Source organism: Lepidochelys kempii, chromosome 4 (genome assembly GCF_965140265.1).
Source record: "Lepidochelys kempii isolate rLepKem1 chromosome 4, rLepKem1.hap2, whole genome shotgun sequence".
Taxonomy (NCBI): Eukaryota; Metazoa; Chordata; order Testudines; family Cheloniidae; genus Lepidochelys; species Lepidochelys kempii.
The window spans coordinates 78211959-78230873 of NC_133259.1; the positions used below are offsets into that span (position 1 = coordinate 78211959).

General features: G+C 37.6%; 2 protein-coding genes across 34 annotated transcripts in view; one reads left to right on the forward strand and one right to left on the reverse strand.

Moving 5' to 3' along the window:
* TENM3 (teneurin transmembrane protein 3) overlaps positions 1-18915 on the forward strand; it is a 2195833-nt gene that overhangs the window by 2141613 nt on the left and 35305 nt on the right. For 24 of the 33 annotated variants that reach the window (XM_073341694.1, XM_073341703.1, XM_073341700.1 and 21 more), the window contains 5 exons: positions 1377-1626; positions 2028-2048; positions 10880-11112; positions 11647-11801; positions 12709-13583. In XM_073341694.1, the coding sequence (XP_073197795.1) occupies positions 1377-1626; positions 2028-2048; positions 10880-11112; positions 11647-11801; positions 12709-13583 (1534 nt within the window). The remainder of the gene's footprint in view (positions 1-1376; positions 1627-2027; positions 2049-10879; positions 11113-11646; positions 11802-12708; positions 13584-18915) is intronic. The other 9 variants (XM_073341705.1, XM_073341707.1, XM_073341711.1 and 6 more) reach the window with 2 other exon arrangements.
* The window catches only part of DCTD (dCMP deaminase), a 178747-nt gene that overhangs the window by 29497 nt on the left and 130335 nt on the right, over positions 1-18915 (reverse strand). The gene's annotated exons all lie outside the window — the stretch shown is intronic.

Consider the following 18915-nt stretch of genomic DNA (forward strand, 5'->3'; position numbering starts at 1 on the left):
ATTTTGATGACTTTTCTTTAAGTTTTCGTAAGCCAGTTTCATCCTTTCTGATTTCATAATGTATATTTGCTCTGGTATTTACCTCCACCAAATTGTATGACATTAAAAAAGTAACTGAAGCAACCAAAAACAGTTTAAGTGAAAAAGGAAAGATATTTATTCTGATCTCTTTTCAACTTAAGAAGTGCCTTGCAGGAAAAGTGGGGGGAAGGGGAGCGACACACCTTCTCAAGTTTCCTAAATGTGTTTTTGTAAGATTGATTGTTTTAACAGTATCTCAAAAAAGAAGAGTTACCATTAGCACCAAAAACTGCTTTTGAAACTTTGTACTCAAGAAATAAAACACGTAGCACTATAAAGTACAAAGGGACATGTGGTTTACATGGATTATACCACATGAAGATTTATTGTGACATATGAGCGTAACAATAATAGCTGACCATCCATACAGCAGACCTTCATGGAGTCATTGATCTGTATAATAATGAGGACGCTGGTAACATTTAACTGAGTCCAAATTCAAACATAATTCTCTAACTGAAAAATTTAACATCAGGTATGTATTTTGCTTCCCACGTTCCCTGTGAAGGCCATATAAAAGTACTGCTGGCATATTCCTTTGTCTTCATAAAATGACTGTACTTTTCAAACCTAAATAAATTAGGTTTAAGGAGCAGATTGGCCTGCCACTACATTTTTTGTTGTATTTGACATTTTTAATAACCATATAGAACTGCAGATGTATTCTAGGTGCAGACTTTGTTACCAGGGATAGATTATTATTGTACAGTGAAAAAAGACACTTTTATTATGTGAAATTGAGTCTCAGAACTTTTTTGAAGTATCCCCTTATTAATATTTGATGTATGTGGTAGTTGTCCAGTCATATTTAACAGGTTGTTTTTAATTAGTTACTGTATGATTGCAGGAATGAAACTCCCAAATATAAATCCATCTTTTCCAATAATCAGTGTACATGCAGTTAGAACTCCAGTCTTTTGAGGGAGATTTTCAAACCAAAGGGATTTAGAAGCATATGTCTCATAAAAAATAAATGGATCATGTGATTTTTGTAATTTTTCAAAAAAAAATCCCCCTCAATTATAAATATAAAAAATCATAAACAGAATGATTGTAAACATGTTTATATTACAGATGTTAGTATTTTTAATATTCTACTATATATTTTGAACAAGAGGGTTATTTTCACTGTTTCTTAATTTGGTGCTATGGGTTCTCTAAGTGAATTTCCGATTTATTTGTAAATTAATTTTATGAAAAAAAATGTCTTGCATAAGGTAGGTTTGCTGTTAATGATCATCATTTCCTGAACGTGACTTTGCTGTGAGAAGCAATTGTATTTTTATTTCTATCAGGTATCCTCTACAAAGGAAATGGTGAAAATCAATTTATTTCTCAGCAACCTCCAGTTGTTAGTAGCATCATGGGCAATGGACGAAGACGCAGCATCTCATGCCCAAGTTGCAATGGCCAAGCTGATGGTAATAAACTACTAGCTCCAGTAGCCTTAGCTTGTGGGATAGATGGCAGCCTGTATGTAGGGGATTTCAACTATGTTCGGCGCATATTCCCATCTGGAAATGTAACTAGTGTTCTTGAACTCAGGTATGTCTTTTCCTAGTCTGGGACTTTTGGAATTAAGATGGTGTTGAGAATTAAAATATGGGATAGTTTTCTGACATTTTGTAAGTTAATATATCCAAATTTTTTACATAATGCATTGAACCGAAAGAATTAAACCAATTTAAAAATGAAGTAAATTTGATTAACTCTAAAATGTTTAACTATGCATATCTCTATCTAAAAATATTGTAGCAATTCAAACTAGCCTAATTATTTCCTGTTTTAGAGTCAAAATAAGTTAACTCTGGTGGATCAAAGTTCATAATTCATCTTCTTCACTAGAATAATAATAGTTTAAATTCTGCCTTCTGCTCCTCTTGTTTCTTTTCTAACCTTTTTTTCTAATATTGCTTTTCCACTCTTCTTTACTTGCTCCCACCAAGAAATAAAGATTTTAGACATAGGTAAGCATTTTTAAGGAAATGTATATTTCTTCTGTCCATTTTTACAAATGAATGTGTATTGTGGATTAGTCAGTTCCGGTATTGTTATTGTATGAGGAGTGCTTTTCAAAAATAATGACTTCAGCTGCAAAGGAGAGCATGTTGCCTTTGGTTATGCCAGTTGTCAAGTTCTAGAATTACTGATATTCAATTCCTGTTCTCAGCTCCATTAAGGAACCTCTTTGTGCCCTGTCCCCCTTCAGATCCTGTCCTCTTTTGCATCCTACTTTTAGCCACAGGTTCCCATTTTCTGTACCCAGTTTTTGTTACTTCCAACCCCCAGTCACTGTTCCCATTTATGCTGCCTGCCCCCTTCTCCTGTCTCCCAGTCTTAAACCCTGCCTCTGGCTCCCCTCTTATCCCTTGCTAGCAGCATTATTGCCAACTTCAGTCATTCAAAACTCATTAGGCTGACCCAAAATATGATGATGATAGCTTAAAATTCATGAGATTTGTGAATATAATATATTTGAGTTTCTTTTATTAGCCTTCGGATTTGGGGCCTTTTGGGATTCATATTTCAAGATTTTTTGTACAGCCACAAGGGCAAGAAACATACTTTTAAAAAAAACTGAAAGCTGAAGTTCTCGCATAGTAACATGATTCCAAGATTCACAAGATGACAAGAGTTGGGAACGCTGGCAGGCACTCCGAAGGCTACAGCTACCTTCTCCTCCTCCTGGCTGCTCCAGACTGGTTTGGCTACAGCCAGGGGAGCACCCAGAGGAGAGAAAGAGAGGCAGCTTGACTCCCTGCAGTTTCTCTGCCTTACCAGCTCCTGGTAGTAAGGAGGAGAAACTTTGTGGGTAGCCGGCTGTCTTGTTGGACATGTGACATTACAGCAGGGCTCTGTGACAAGACTGATAAGTGTGTGTCGTGACAGACATGAGGCTCAGCAGTCATACCAATTTTCATATTAGCTGTGTTCGTGTGTCCTGTCAGGTGATGGTTGGTTGGTTGGTTTTAAACAAATATCCATAGACTCACATTTCATTTTTTCATATGCCTGGATTTTCTTAAGATTTACTCTTCTTCTGGCCATACTAGCTCATATGGATTTTCTTTCCTTAATTTTGGAGGGGTTTTTTTTATTTAAGAAGTAATAGTGCAGAGAGTTCAGGAAGTGTCATTTCCGGTAGTGTCATCAAGAAATCCCATGATTAAATACAATATTCTGAATTCTTTAATTTATACTGTTAACGATCAGAATTCTGAGTTTTCTTTTTGCATATTCTAGATCAGGGTTGAGCAAACTTTTTGGCCCGAGCACCACATTGGGGAATAGAAATTGTATGGCGGGCCATGAATGCTCACAAAATTGGGGTTGGGGTGCGGGAGGGGGTTCGGGCTCTGGGGTGGGGCTGGAGATGAGAGGTTTGGGGTGCAGGAGGGTGCTCCGGGCTGGGATCGAGGGGTTTGGAGAGCGGGAGGGGGATCAGGGCTGGGGCAGGGGCTTGGGGAGAGGCTCAGGGGGTGCAGGCTCCGAGCAGCACTTACCTCAAGCAGCTCCTGGAAGCACTGGTATATCCCTTCTCTGGCTCCTATGCAGAAGTACAGCCAGGCGGCTCTTCACACTGCCCCATCTGCAGGCACCACCCCCTGCAGTTCCCATTGGAGCACGTAGGAGCCAGAAAGGGGCCATGCCGCGGCTTCCGGGAGCCACATAGAGCAGCCCCAACCCTGTGCCCCAGCCAGAGCGGGGCCAAGCCGCGTGGTGCGGCCCCAACCCAGCGCCCCGGCCAGAGTGCCGAAGCAGGGCTGAGCTGCATGGTCCGGCCCTCAACCCAGCGCCCCAGCTGGAGTGGGGCAAAGCTGAATGGTCTGGCTCCTGATCCAGCGCCATGGCCAGAGCACCGGAGCAGAGCCGAGCCGTTGGTGCAGCCCGGACCCAGCGCCCCACCCAGAGCGTTGGAATGGGGCTGAGCTATGTGGTGCGGCTTGCAGATCAGCTTAAAATGGCTCGGGGGCCATAGTTTGCCCACCCCTGTTCTAGATAGGTTTTTGTTTTTTCAAACACAATTCAGACACACTCCCTATTTGGCTAGTGTGGTGCTTTAACTAGTATGCCACATTTTGTTTAGATAATAAATTTGTTTTAGTTTGTGGTTTTAAAAATATTACACCATGTGCAGTATCACAGAGCTCCTCCATTGCCTTTTCAAACGTTTGCATATCACTAAGTAGTTTAGGGAATGAAGACTTGTCATCTAGCGAGACATATTTCCCTATGATATAGCAGTAATATTCCCCACTATCACTTGTGATGCTACAGTCGCATTCTCAACTGTGGTATTTCGGAAATTGGGCTGGCAGGATTAAGGGAAATTGAGGAGGATGTGCTTTTCTCCTGTGGATGTGTGCTCTCCAGCTAATGGAAGTGATGCATTTCTTCTGCACAAGGGTAGAATAGAATTTCAGAGGACTGTGCAAAAGGTGTGCACCCATTGTATGTTGTGGAGCTCAGCTTCTTGGGGACATCATGCACTTTCTGCCTGGGGTGGAAAGACATGTAAAGGTTCCACAGAAGCCATTGCAAAAATGGCTGTGGAGCTATTGTGCAAGAGGATTCTTACCTACTGTGCACCCTGACATGACCTGCTCTAGGGTTACAATTTCCCCCTTTAGCCCTGGGGGTGGGGGGGTGGAGAGAGGAATATTTCACATTACTCAAGAGCAACTACCTCTACAGGCAATCAAAGAACAGAGCTGATGGGCTCCAAGTCCAGAGGTTGTGGTCAACCCCTGAAGGCTGCAGGCAGATTCTTCTGCTTTGCTTTTTCTACTCTTGAGTGTTCCACAAGGATTTGCATCATTGACAACAACATGATACTTGGTTTAGAGGGAGGAGAAGGCAGCACATCTAGTTTCACTTGCAAAACATTCAAGTTACTAGAGAGATTTCTATTTAAACTAAGATGTAGGCAATGTAGCCTTTGACATGTCACTTTACAGCTTGTCAGCACAGGACTCTAAAGTAAAGAAAATACACTCTAATACTCATTCATCCCATAATAATAATGAAGGCTAAATAGTATCACAGAGCTATTATCTATTGAAGCAGCACTTTTCATACCCGTCCACTAAAGGATCTATTAATATTTACAGACTCTGATTTTGATAGATTTAAAAACAGAATAATGTATAAAAATATTTTACTTTATATCTTGCCTTTAGTAAAGCATTTGATACTGTCTCACATGACCTTCTCATAAACAAATTAAGGAAATGCAACCTAGATGGAGCTACTATAAGGTAGGTGCAAAACTGGTTGGGAAACCATTCCCAGAGAGGAGTTATCAGTGGTTCACAGTCATGCTGGAAGGGCATAACGAGTGGGGTCCCCCAGGATCAGTTCTGGGTCCGGTTCTGTTCAGCATTTTCATCAATGATTTAGATAATGGTATAGAGAGTACAATTACAAAGTTTGCAGATGATACCAAGCTGAGAGGGGTTGCAAGTGCTTTGGAGGATAGGATTAAAATTCAAAATGGTCTGGACAGCCTGGAGAAATGGTCTGAAGTAATCAGGATGAAATTCAATAAAGACAAATGCAAAGAACTCCTTTTAGGAAAGAACACTCAGTTGCACACATACAAAATGGGAAATGATTGCCTAGGAAGGGAGTACTGTGGAAAGGGATCTGGGGGTCATAGTGGACCACAAACTAAATATGAGTCACAGTGTAACACTGTTGCAAAAAAAGCAAACATCCTTCTGGGATGTATTAGTAGGAATGTTGCAAGCAAGACATGAGAAGTAATTCTTCCGCTCTACTCTGAACTGATTAGGCCTCAACTGTAGTACTGTGGCCAGTTCTGGGTACCACATTTCAGGAAAGATGTGGACAAATTGGAGAAAGTGCAGAGAAGAGCAACAAAAATGATTAAAGGTCTAGAAAACATGACCTATGATGGAAGATTGAAAAAATTGGGTTTGTTTCATCTGGAAAAGACTGAGAGGGAACATGATAACAGTTTTCAAGTACAGGAACTCCTCACTTAACGATGTTGTTATGTTCCTGAAAAATGCTACTTTAAGCGAAACGATGTTAAGCGAATACAATTTCCCCATAAGAATTAATGTAAATGAGGGGGTTAGGTTCCAGAGAAATTTTTTTCATGAGACAAAAGACTCTCTCTCTCTCTGTGTATATATATATATATAAAATTCTATTATTGTTTAACCGGGTGAATTATTAATTATTTTAATTGCATGATTAATCGTGATAAATTTTTTAATCGCATGACAGCCCTGATAATTTTTTAAAATGTTAAATACTGTTTTTGTGAGAATTGCTGAAACCCAAGCAGAGTTGGACCTTGCAAAGGTAATTAAAACCAATAGTAAAAGGTTCTATAGCTGTACAAATAAGAAGAAAACAAGGAAAGAAGTGGGACCGCTAAGCACTGAGGATGGGGTAGAGATAAAAGATTATCTAGGCATGGCCTAACACCTAAACAAATAATAATTTCCTCAGTTTTTAATGAGGCTAATGAAGAATTTAGGGGTAGTGGCAGGGTGGCTAATGGCAACTAGGATATGGAGGTAGAAATTACCACAGCCAAGGTGGAAGTTGAAGTCAAACTCGGACATCTTAATGGGTCTGGGTAATCTGTATCCAAGAATATTAAAGGAATGGCACATGACATTGCAAACCCAATAGCAGGATTTTTAATGAATCTGTAAATCCTCTGACTGGAGAATTACTAATATAGTTCCTATTTTTAAGAAAGGGGGAAAGGTGATCCAGGAAACTACAGGCCTGTTGACCTCATTTGTATGCAAGGTCTTAAAACAAATTTTGAAAAAGAAAGTAGTTAAGGACTTGGAGGTGAACGATAATTGGGATAAAATACAACATGGTTTTACAAAAGGTAGATCGTACCAATCTAATCTGATCTCCTTCTTTGAGAAGGTAACTGGCTTTTTAGACAAAGGAAATGCAGTAGATCTAATCGGTCTGTATTTCAGTAAGGCATTTGATACAGTTATACATGGGAAATTATTACTTAAATTGGAGAAGATGGGATTTAAAATAAGAATTGAAAGGTGGACAAGGAACTAGTTAAAGGGGAGACTAAAACGGATCTTATTGAAAGGTGAACTGTCAGGCTGGCGGAAGTTTACCAGTGGAGTTCTTCAGGGATCGGTCTTGGAATCAATCTTATTCAACATTTTTATTACTGTCCTTGGTACAAAAATTGAGAGTGTGCTAATAAAATTTGTGGATGACACAAAGTTGGGAGGTATTGTCAATACAGAGGAGGATCAGAATATCATACAAGAAGATCTGGATGACCTTGTAAACTGAAGTAATAGAAATGGGATGAATTTTAACAATGCGAAGTGCAAGGTCATGCATTTAGGGATTAACAACAAGAAGTTTTGCTATAAAGTGGGGGATTTATCAGTTGGAAGCAACAGAAGAGGAGAAAGACCTGGGTGTACTGGTTGATTGCAGGATGACTAAGCCATCAATGTGATGTGACCATGAAAAAGGCTAATGCAATCTTAGGATGCATAAAGGCACAGTATTTCCAGTGGAGACAGAAAAATGTTTGTACCATTATACAATGGTGAGACCTCATCTGGAATACTGTGCACAATTCTGATCTCCCATGTTTAAGAAAGATTAATTCAGACTGGAACAGGTGCCAAGAAGGGCTGATCTGAAGAATGGAAAACCTACCTTATTAGAGGAGACTCAAAGAGCTTGGCTTGTTTAGCCTAACCAAAAGAAAGCTGAGGGGAGATGATTACTCTCTATAAATACATCAGAGGGATAAATACCAGGGAGGGAGAAGAGTTATTTAAGTTAAGCGCCAATGTGGGCACAAACAAATGGATATAAACTGGCCATAAACAAGTTTAGGCTCGAAATTATGTGAAGCTTTCTAACCATAAGAGAAGTGAAGTTCTGGAACATCCTTCCAAGGGGAGCAGTGCGGGCAAAAAGCCTAACTGGTTTCAATAAGTGATGGGACTGCCTACAATGGCATGTGGCCCAGCAGTGACTGGCAGTAGCAAAAATTCCCAGTGGCCAGAGAGGGAACACTAGATGGGAAGGGTTCTGAGTTACTACAGAGAATTCTTTTCCAGGTGTCTGGGTGGTGGGTCTTGCCCACATGCTCAGGGCCTAACTGATCACCATATTTGGGGTTAGGAAGGAATTTTCATCAGGATCAGATTGGCAGAGGCCCTGGGGGGGTTCACCTTCCTCTGCAGCATGGGGCAGGGCTCACTTGCAGGTTTAAAGTTGTGTAAATGGTGGATTCTCTGTAACTTGAAGTCTTTAAATCACGATTTGAGGACTTCAGTAACTGAGCCAGAGTTTAGGGGTTTGGTACAGGAGTGGGTGGGTGAGGTTCTGTGGCCTGCAATGTGCAGGATGTCAGACTAGATGATCACAATGGTCCCTTCTGAGTCTGAGTACATGCTGCTTTCTTACTGCATGCTTTTCGAAGTCCCCTATAATGAGTCAGACAATGCTGGATAACTTAAGGAGAAGTAACTTGGATTTAGATTCTATTTCTTTGATTTTGCAGATATGCCAGAATCTTAGTATTTTAAATTGTGGTTAAATAAGATGGCCTCAGTAGCCAATCAATATCACCAGTTGTTTTCAGTAATTATATAGTATGCTCATCCCTGTACTATGGCTACTGGTTGTAAACTTAATTCACTAACCATATGTAATAGAAATCCCCGAGTTCTGATTTGCTCTTCAGAATTCAGCATTGGTGTGCCTATAACAAATATGGCTACCTCAACTTTTGAGCTTTCAGTCGAAAATAAATTATATATTTATACCATTTATGTCTCAAAAATATACTGTAATTAGACATTTCTATTTAACAACTTGAAGAGCCTTATATTAACTATGTAATAATATCCTGAGTAAACAAACTCCACATCTGATAATTTCCTTAAAAACAGAAATCACTTTCAAATGATCATCTAAATAACTTTGTATTAATGAAAATCTATTACTTACCACTAAGAAAAGTGATCTTAACTAATAATTACTTTTTGCTTATAATTAGAACTGTGTATTAAAATTAGAAGCCTTATCCTCATTTATTTATCAAATAATTAACCACTGTTTATTAAAAACAGGAAATATACTGTGTATATAAATTATTCACAGTTGTTGATCTGATGATCCTGTATTCCAACACTAAAAATTATCCTAAATAGTCATTTCATTTGTATTTTGCACTTTGCAGTACATTTGTATTTAAAATGCACAAAATATTTCTTAAAAACCAAAGTAACCATGTAAATGTAAATAGTTTGTACACCAGTATACTATAAATCATTTGTGTTATAATTAAGAATTGAAAGTATGTTTCAGTAATTAGCTTGGTACTTTAACAATTTCAGATTTACATTAACAACACAAATTTAATGTAAACTTTCATGTAATTGTTTTCAGCTGTGTTATATAATGTTTAATTCTGTAACACACTCACGAAAGCTTATGCTCAAATAAATTGGTTAGTCTCTAAGGTGCCACAAGTACTCCTTTTCTTTTTGCGAATACAGACTAACACGCCTGTTACTCTGAAACCTGTCATTTACAAAAGGTGTTTAAGTACTTTAAGTACTAAGCATTTGATATAATTTATCTGCTTCATTGATTTCTTTACTGTGAACCAAAATGTTAAAACAATTTTATGTATATGGCACTCTGCTATAGTTTTAAAGTAGCTAGCCATAAAAAGCTGTCCCTATAATTTGTTCACAACTTCTTCATGTTGGTCTCTGTTGCTTTTTGCAAGTGGCAGTGTATAAAATGTGTTACATTAGCACTGATTTATATTTACAAAATGTGAGACACTACCTTTTTGTGAACATATGTTTGGATATCGTCATGATTGGTAGATATGTTTTAGGAGTGCATTTGCGAACATATCAGAAATGGAACTGACTATTCTGGCACTATGGCTCAATGCGTTAGGAGGCCATCAGAAATCACCTTCTGTACTTGAATGACCTCATCTCTGTTCTTAGTGCCATATATCAGGTCAAGAATCATAACTGCAGCAGGTTCAGTTACTGGATCATGATATATCAACTAAGAGGGGTACTCTCCGGAGTTGCTTTTTCTCTAGTAGGGGGAGAAAAGAGTAATTCTCAAAGATGTGGTAACATCAGAGCAGCAAACCATATGTTTCTGGGAAAATGGATAGCAATACAGGCTTTCTTTCACTATAATGAAGGCTATGTTGGCATCGTTAGTAGTTTTGTGCCCAAAATGTACAGTATCTTGAAATCTGATTCTTTGTGTAAAGGAAAAAAACTGCACTCAGTGCTGTGGTGAAAAAGATGAATTTTCCTAATTTATTAAATCATGCATATCATGCTTTTGAGAGGAACAGATTAAACCAATACTAAGGAGAACGTCTTATCTCCTGTCCACGAACTAATAATATGAACCCTACCTTATCTGTTTATGAATAATATAACCCATGCACCTCAGCAACCCTGTGTAAGTTGTAATAAAAAGGATACTGAGATAACAGTGATGAAACAAGTGTAAGCTAGGGATGAGGCATGCTGCAAAGTTTGGATCCAAATCAGGATTTCAAACACCCAAGAGAGATTTCAGAATTGAGTGTTTTGATTCAGTCCATTATAGAGACAGCAGCCATCTCGAATTGCATATGACTACAGTTTTTATTTTTTATATGAATGCCAGTATGTAGCCAGTTAAATCTGATACTTTTTCCTCCAGTGTTTATGTGCAGTTTATTACTCATTATGTTTAAATCTGTGATCGCCTTTTACAGCAGCAACCCAGCTCACAGATACTACCTTGCAACTGACCCAGTCACGGGAGATTTGTATGTTTCTGACACTAACACACGCAGGATCTATCGTCCAAAGTCACTCACTGGTGCAAAAGACTTGACAAAAAATGCTGATGTCGTAGCAGGAACTGGAGAACAGTGCCTTCCATTTGATGAGGCAAGATGTGGTGATGGAGGCAAGGCGATGGAAGCAACGCTCATGAGTCCCAAAGGTAGAGACATTATCAATTCATGGTCTTAAAAAAAAAAATCAGTCAGGGCCTGAACTGTGCTTTAATCACAACTGTGTTTTTGAAAAGCTCCTCCTCTACTGTCCAGAAAGACCATATAGAATGAAGCTACAAAAAGCCCAAGTTGATTTTATAGGAAATATTTGACTTTATAGTCTTTTTCAAATTTCACAAAGATTATGTATTCAGCAAATTATATCCAACGTTTTTAAAATGTCAATGTGTTACTCCCATCTGTTCAGTTTTTCAGGTATACTAAAATACCAGGCACCTCTCATAGACTTCATTTTACTTTTCTGTAGAACAATATGCAGTCAAAAGAGTAAAATGTGCAGTAAACCTTTGTTCGTTATGCTACATATATTTACAAATGATTATATTGCATACTTTCTAAGCTGTGTACTTCCTGTCCTTGTATTCCTCAGACCTAGTCACTAGCACTTAGCAAGTTGTTAGTAACGGGTGCTAAATAAATGGGTAGTGTAATAAAACGAAAAATTTTTCTCTCGACTAAAGGACTGGCAATTGACAAAAATGGATTAATCTACTTTGTTGATGGGACCATGATTAGAAAAGTGGATCAAAATGGAATAATATCAACTTTGCTTGGCTCTAATGATCTAACCTCAGCACGACCTCTAACATGTGACACTAGCATGCACATCAGCCAGGTATTTTTAAAATACAGCTAATTTGGAGTGGGGTTTTTTGGGGGGGAAGTTGGGTAGGGGGGAAAGCTAGTGCAGCTTGGTTGATCCACGAAATAGAATCAGACAGAACATGTTGAATATTTATATATTTAACAGGATACCTTTGTGTTAAGAAACTTATTCCAAGGGCATGATTTTCAGTATATTCTACTAGCAAATATATGCTGCTGTATTCAATTTTTCTGCACATAAAGTTCAGTGTAGTACAGAACAACATAATTGTCAGCAAGAAACGTTAAGTATAGTAATAAAATACCAGCAGAGTAGCAAATATATTAGACCAGTATTGGCATAATGATATTTTTTAAATGAACAGAACCACTAATGTTCTTAGTCTATTAGTTTGAATGCCAGGATACTTTAAAGAGCTCAGAGGACCCTTTTTTATTGGTCCCAGTGGAGTTATATGAAGGGACTTTACTGTTGCTATGATTGAAAATGGAATACCAATACAATATTTCACAATCTGGAAAGTACTGAATTTCATTTTTGGTATTACCTTATTACAGATAGCAATGGTAAAATATGAGTTAGTAGTTCCTTGATATCCATTACTTGAACTTCTACTTTGATTTAGACTCTTTGAATTGTTGGGTGGGTTGCACGGGCATATAAGGTCATTCCAGATTACTGGGGGGCGGAATGCCTGTAGGATAGTTCCAGTGCATCTTTTTGTAAGCTCTATAGTTTGGATAAAATAGTTTCTTTTACTCCATTTATGTTCATATGAGGCCTTTTGACTAGTCTGCTCATAACAAATTAGAAATATCCTAAAAGCATTATCTAAAACTCAGGTTAAATTCAATTCAGCAAGCTAATTGTACTTAACCTAGATTGACTGACTAATGAAACCCTTTTCTTTTTTTAGGTACGTCTGGAATGGCCCACAGATTTGGCTATCAATCCAATGGATAACTCCATTTATGTTTTGGATAACAATGTAGTTTTGCAGATCACTGAAAATCGTCAGGTCCGTATTGCAGCTGGGAGACCAATGCACTGCCAAGTGCCTGGCGTGGAGTACTCTGTTGGAAAGCATGCTGTACAGACCACTTTAGAATCGGCAACGGCTATTGCGGTGTCCTACAGTGGAGTACTTTATATTACAGAAACTGATGAAAAAAAGATTAACAGAATAAGACAGGTCACAACTGATGGAGAGATCTCGTTAGTTGCTGGAATACCATCAGAGTGTGATTGCAAAAATGATGTCAATTGTGACTGTTACCAAAGCGGTGATGGCTATGCTAAAGATGCCAAACTTAATGCCCCTTCCTCCTTGGCTGTGTCTCCAGATGGTACATTGTACATTGCTGATCTTGGAAATATTCGGATACGAGCTGTGTCAAAGAACAAGCCCTTGCTGAATTCAGTGAACTTTTATGAAGTTGCCTCTCCAACTGATCAAGAGCTCTATATCTTCGATGTCAATGGTACTCACCAGTACACAATGAGTTTAGTCACTGGAGACTATCTGTACAATTTTAGCTACAGTAATGATAATGATATTACAGCAGTAACCGATAGCAATGGAAACACACTTCGTATCAGACGGGATCCCAATCGGATGCCAGTGAGAGTGGTGTCTCCTGATAACCAAGTGATCTGGTTGACTATAGGCACAAATGGATGCCTGAAAAGCATGACTGCCCAAGGACAAGAGCTTGTTTTATTTACTTACCATGGCAACAGTGGGCTTCTGGCAACTAAAAGTGATGAGACTGGATGGACTACATTTTTTGAGTAAGTATAAAAAAATAAAGTTGTTGTAATTAGTCTACACAGTTCTAGAGTCCAGTATAATAATTTGAAATACTTTTAGGGCTTTGACAAAAATAAGCTTTAAAATGTACTTGCGAACACAAACAATAATTAAACACTCGGTCACTCCTGTACTTTTGTTGTCTGTCGGACATCTTCCAAACTTTAATGTGAAATTAGTGATGATAGATTGATGATCCAGGATCTGTGTTTTGTACTTTAATACAGTTATTATGAGACAGCAGCAAGCTTTGTCCAGAGAATCATAGCTCGGGCAAACAAGCTTTTGTAGGTTTGTGTTAAAAATCTAGATTTCTCTCTCCTTTTGCTCATTATACTCCCACTAGTTCTGTAATAAATACTAAGCCACAGGAAGAAATTTATTTTGGTGCTCAGTCTCTACTGTTTGGTCTTTCAAGTGAAAGCAGTCTATAAGATGAGTATCAAAAAAGCTGTGTATCAAAAAAGTTAGAATGGAAATTTTATAAGTGTTGCAATGTCAGAAAGTAGAGAATATGCGGGAGGGTTCTGATGGATAAAATGGCAAGCTTCCCACAGAGGGATCATGGGCAGGAATCTAGAGCATGAGGTTTGATGAAAGAAGTGTGGGCCATGGTGAAAGTGTCATTCCCATGGGAAGCAGCTACTGAAAGTGCAGATACACCAGCAATCAGTGAGGTACACAGTAAGTAGCAAAACATGAGTGGTTAGGGAACAAGTCTGACTTGTGATTTTTACCATGTTGTTTTTATCCATTCATAATAAAATATATGAATTATCAAAAGGATTTACAGGCTCCCAGATTACATTGACTGAAAAGAGTCATGAAGTACCATAGAATTCAACATTTTTGTTTTTCTGTAGGCAACTTCATCTCAAAAATAAACAAAGAAATGAATCAGTATACCAAGCACAGTTTAATAAATGTGCCACTTAAAAAGCACAAGTGATTTATCAAAAAATCTATTTCCCAATTCATTAATACAATTTGTTTAACCAAAAAAATCATTTTTGTTACTGAATTGAAAATAGATTTTTTTTAATCACCTCACTCAGTGAGGTGAAGAAACAGTGGAGATAGAAAAGTTCAGAAAAAGGTGCCAAAGGTGATTTGGGAACACACAGAATGTGCATATAATATACATACAATGACTCATGAGAGATGAGAAGAAGTAGAATTATTCAGGCTGAGAAGGAGCAGAGTTCGAGGGAACTGTATTGAGGTATTCTGAATTACAAACAGCATGATGAAAACTGATCAGTCTCTTCTTTTTTATCCTTTCCTATCTTGTATCTTGAGGATGAAACGTAACCGCAACTGCTCCCAAGGTCAGGACCTACAAAAAGCTTTCAAGTCAGTGCACATGATAAAGAAAATAAAGTGCTGGTGTCAGGCAATGGCTGTAGAGCCAGACGGCTATGTTCGGAGCTAACTTCACATTTATGTCAGTATACATTTGGCTGAGGCAGTAGGTGGGGAGACCGAGCACCTGCATCTACTCTCCAACCTTTACATATGCCATCAGAGACATGAGAGTAGCAGGCACTGCTTCAGTGCACACTGTGTCCTGAAGGGGAGATGCAACTAGAAGTGCTGATTTCCAACAAAAGCAGCAGGTGGAGCAGAATTGCTGCCTGTTTTAAGGTATTGTTATAATAATCTGTAGATCGGCAGAGCGCTGATAGCGAGTATGTTCCCAAAGCAGTAGTGCACATCTGTAATATTTAATTGCATATTTCTTGTCTTTTTAGGCCTTGACAAAAGTATCTAGAAACATAGTAAGGATACGCAGAAGAATGGGAGAATATTCAGCAGTAGGCAGGGAATACATTTTGTTTTCATGAGTTAGAAATGTCCTTTTAACTGAGAGAACAAAGCTAAGTTCCAGGTTGATTGTGCATAGTCACCCAATTCAATGAGAATCAATGTAGTTTTAACTTCAACACGTATACATAAAATTCCTGGCTTCTACCTTGTGGCTTGGACCAATCAGGGGATTGTGGGGATAGTAAGTTTGTTATTGAAACTAATGTGTCTGCTGGGTACAGCTGGCATTTTTAGCACACTGGCATTCATTTTGAATAGTGTAGAGCTAGTGTTTTATTCCTACCTGTAATTTCTCTCCATGTTACTTGTAATTGTTTTGTGCCTATTGAGATTCCATTAGGGAAAGGGCTGATGGTTTCTGAATGTACTTAATGACTTCTGCATAGTCTCAAAGATAGATTGTATTCAGTACCAAGTAGTTTACACTTCTACTTTTTGCATTACAGGTAGGATTTAGGATAATAAGTTTCATGAGCTAAATAATTACTTATTTATTGATTCAGTAAACAACCATCTTTCACATCTGACCTTCTTTCATGTAAACTTTCTGGTCTCCGCTAGGTATGTCCAGCTAACTAATAGAGCCCCATTGTGTTTTGACACTATGCAAAAGCCGACTATTCCCTTCAGCCAGTATTAGTTCTTATTCCATGCTGCCATTTATGTATGTTTATAAACAATAACCTCACAGTATTGACTCATTACAATTCCTAAACTGAAATACTTACAGAGAAAGCTAAATAATTTCACTCATCCAGAATATAGAAATAAATAAAATTGATACTGAAAATTAAGACCACACTGACTATGTAGAGCTATGCAAAGTGAGAGCATGTCATTGATTTTGGTTAGAATATAAAGTTCTTTTAAAAATATATGGTGCTTCACAGCTCCTTAAATGTTTGTTCATATAAAATCCTCCTATTTAGGATCATGTGTTTCCTTTTTGAAGAAGGAAATGATAGATATGAACAAGGAAACTTCATTGTAACTTTTCCTTTAATTATTGGTGAATCTTTCTCTTTGGTTTCCAGAGCCACAACTTCTATAATGTATGGCCAGAATCGTATGTAGTTTATGGCTAGAGCAGGTTGAAATTTTTTTAATGGAACAGTTTTCCATCAGAAAATGCAGTTTTGTCAGAATAAAAAGTTTTGTGAAAACATATTGATTTTCATTAAATTTTCTATGGGAAAAAGTCTCAGAACAAATTATTTCAACTTTCTTTTTATGTTTTGATAATGCTAAATGCTTTGCATTGACTTTATCATTTCAAATAATTTTGTTTTAACCCATATTAAAATATTAATTTTAATATTATTTTATTAATATATTTAATATTATTTATATGTTAATGTCTTTATAGTGTTGAAATGTTTTGGTATTAGCAAAACATTTCAATGTTTGCTAGCAACAATTTTTGGGAATTTCTGTTCCACAGTAAATTGCAACATTTTGACTTTTTGTTCTGATTTGAAATAAAAACAAATGTTGGAATTTCCCACAGAATGAAAATTCCATTTTCTAACCAGCTGTATTTGTGGCTTGTTTGTGCCACACTCTGGTTGTCCAACATATCTTGAAAGTTGTAAAAGTTAAGTTAGAAAAGCGACCACCATTGTTATAACTATAGGATCAGTTTTTTAGCCCAATTCTGCAAAGACTATGTGGGCAAAAGTGTTTATCTGTACAGATCCAGCAGGACTGGGGCTTAAATGCAAGGAACTCTCATCGATTTCAGTTGGAGTCCAAAGATCTGAGAGAAGATCTAAAAGGAGAATTTTGCACTGGATGATCTGGCTGGTTGCCCTGACAACACTAGGCAGTAGGACTTGATTCTTTTCAGGTTTTTCCAAAGAGCAAATCTTTCTAACATCACATGCAAAAAGACCATTTTAAGAAGTGCCCTTTTATGATCAAGTACATAGCTAAAATGCAAGAAATTTGTTTCTATTCTCTCTTTTCCACTTTTATTTAGCAAAACACAGCAAATTAATCCTGATTTGCATGTGATGTTGCAGGCACACAGATCTAGGTATCAGTTTGTGAACAAACTACGTGAATTCTGTAGCTCCACATTAGATTGCCTACCAGTAATTTTATTCATAATTTATATGTTTTATTGTAAAATGATACTTCTGAATTCCTATGCTGTTAATTATTCTAGCCTAGGCCCTAGTGGATAAAGTGTCTGCTTTATGTTTCAAAGGTTGGTAGTTTAACTCTTAACTCTTCTTAAGGTTGTACTTTTTTATTAAAATTTATATTAACTTCAATTTTGAATCATTATTATAATTCTTGATTCTTAACAGTTTGCTAAACCAAAAAAAAAAATCTTCTAATACAAATCATTTCACATGAAAAGAGTAAGAACTCATCCATAGAAAAATGTATATACTCTGCCATGCAAAGATAACAGCCATGCTAAAGGTCAGCAGGGTCCACCTCCTATTGTTACAAACCATCTTGCTTAATCTGAACTTTTCTTTAATCATGGCTGTTTCCATGTATACTTTTGAATTATTTTTCTACCTTTTTTTACGTGATCATTTTTGGATGAGATACTATATAGCAGATTAGTATGTATTGCATCATTTTTGTACAAACCATTTCCACTCTGGATGGTAAGCTAGCACAGGTATATGAAATGAATAATATTTTTATCTGAACTGAAGACTTTGAAATGCTGAAATGAAAAAGATTATCCATATTATATGTCACAAATTTGAAAACCCTGAAATCAATCCATATAATCCATTTATTGGTGTAAAGAACCAAAAGTCCTCCATGGAATGTCCCAAAGTGCAAGAATTAGCCAGTCAGACCTCCCAAGCTGAAAAAGATTTAGTTTCAAAACTTTCCATTAATTGAATGTTTGAGTCTTAAGAGCATTAATTATTCCAGAAAGTCATTGTAATTTGCATTCAAATAAATTGACCACATGCTTAAAGCTGCATTCTGTAAAGTGCCCAAGCATTATGGTAACCCTCTGCTTTTGCAAATGCAGCTGACTTTTAGATTTAGCTAAATTTCTTTGAGGTTGACAGAATCCTGCCATATAAACAATTAAAGGTAGGGCTGCTGTCAGCTCCTCAAAAGCTGAACTTATTTCTAATTTCAAAGGTGCACAAGGTTGATACGATGGCATAACATCAGACCATCATCAGTTTTCTAACTGCAGTAGAGTTATTCTCTGAAAATCATTAGACCAGATCTTTGCCCTTCCCCCTTCAATCAGTCTGCTTTCTGCTCCTCAGGAAACATAAAATAGCTGTAAAGCTGCCCTAATGGAACTGCTAGGGATTCCTTTGGCATCGGAGAATCCCAACATGGCGTAAAGCCAAGATAGTTGGCTGTATGCCATCTGCTGGAATAGTGATACACTGCCATGGTTATAGTCTGCTGAGGCACTGATGCCCCATCTCCCTTGAAATAACAGAGATGATCAGTAAGGAACTCACTGCTCTGAAATGGCCCTGGGCTAAA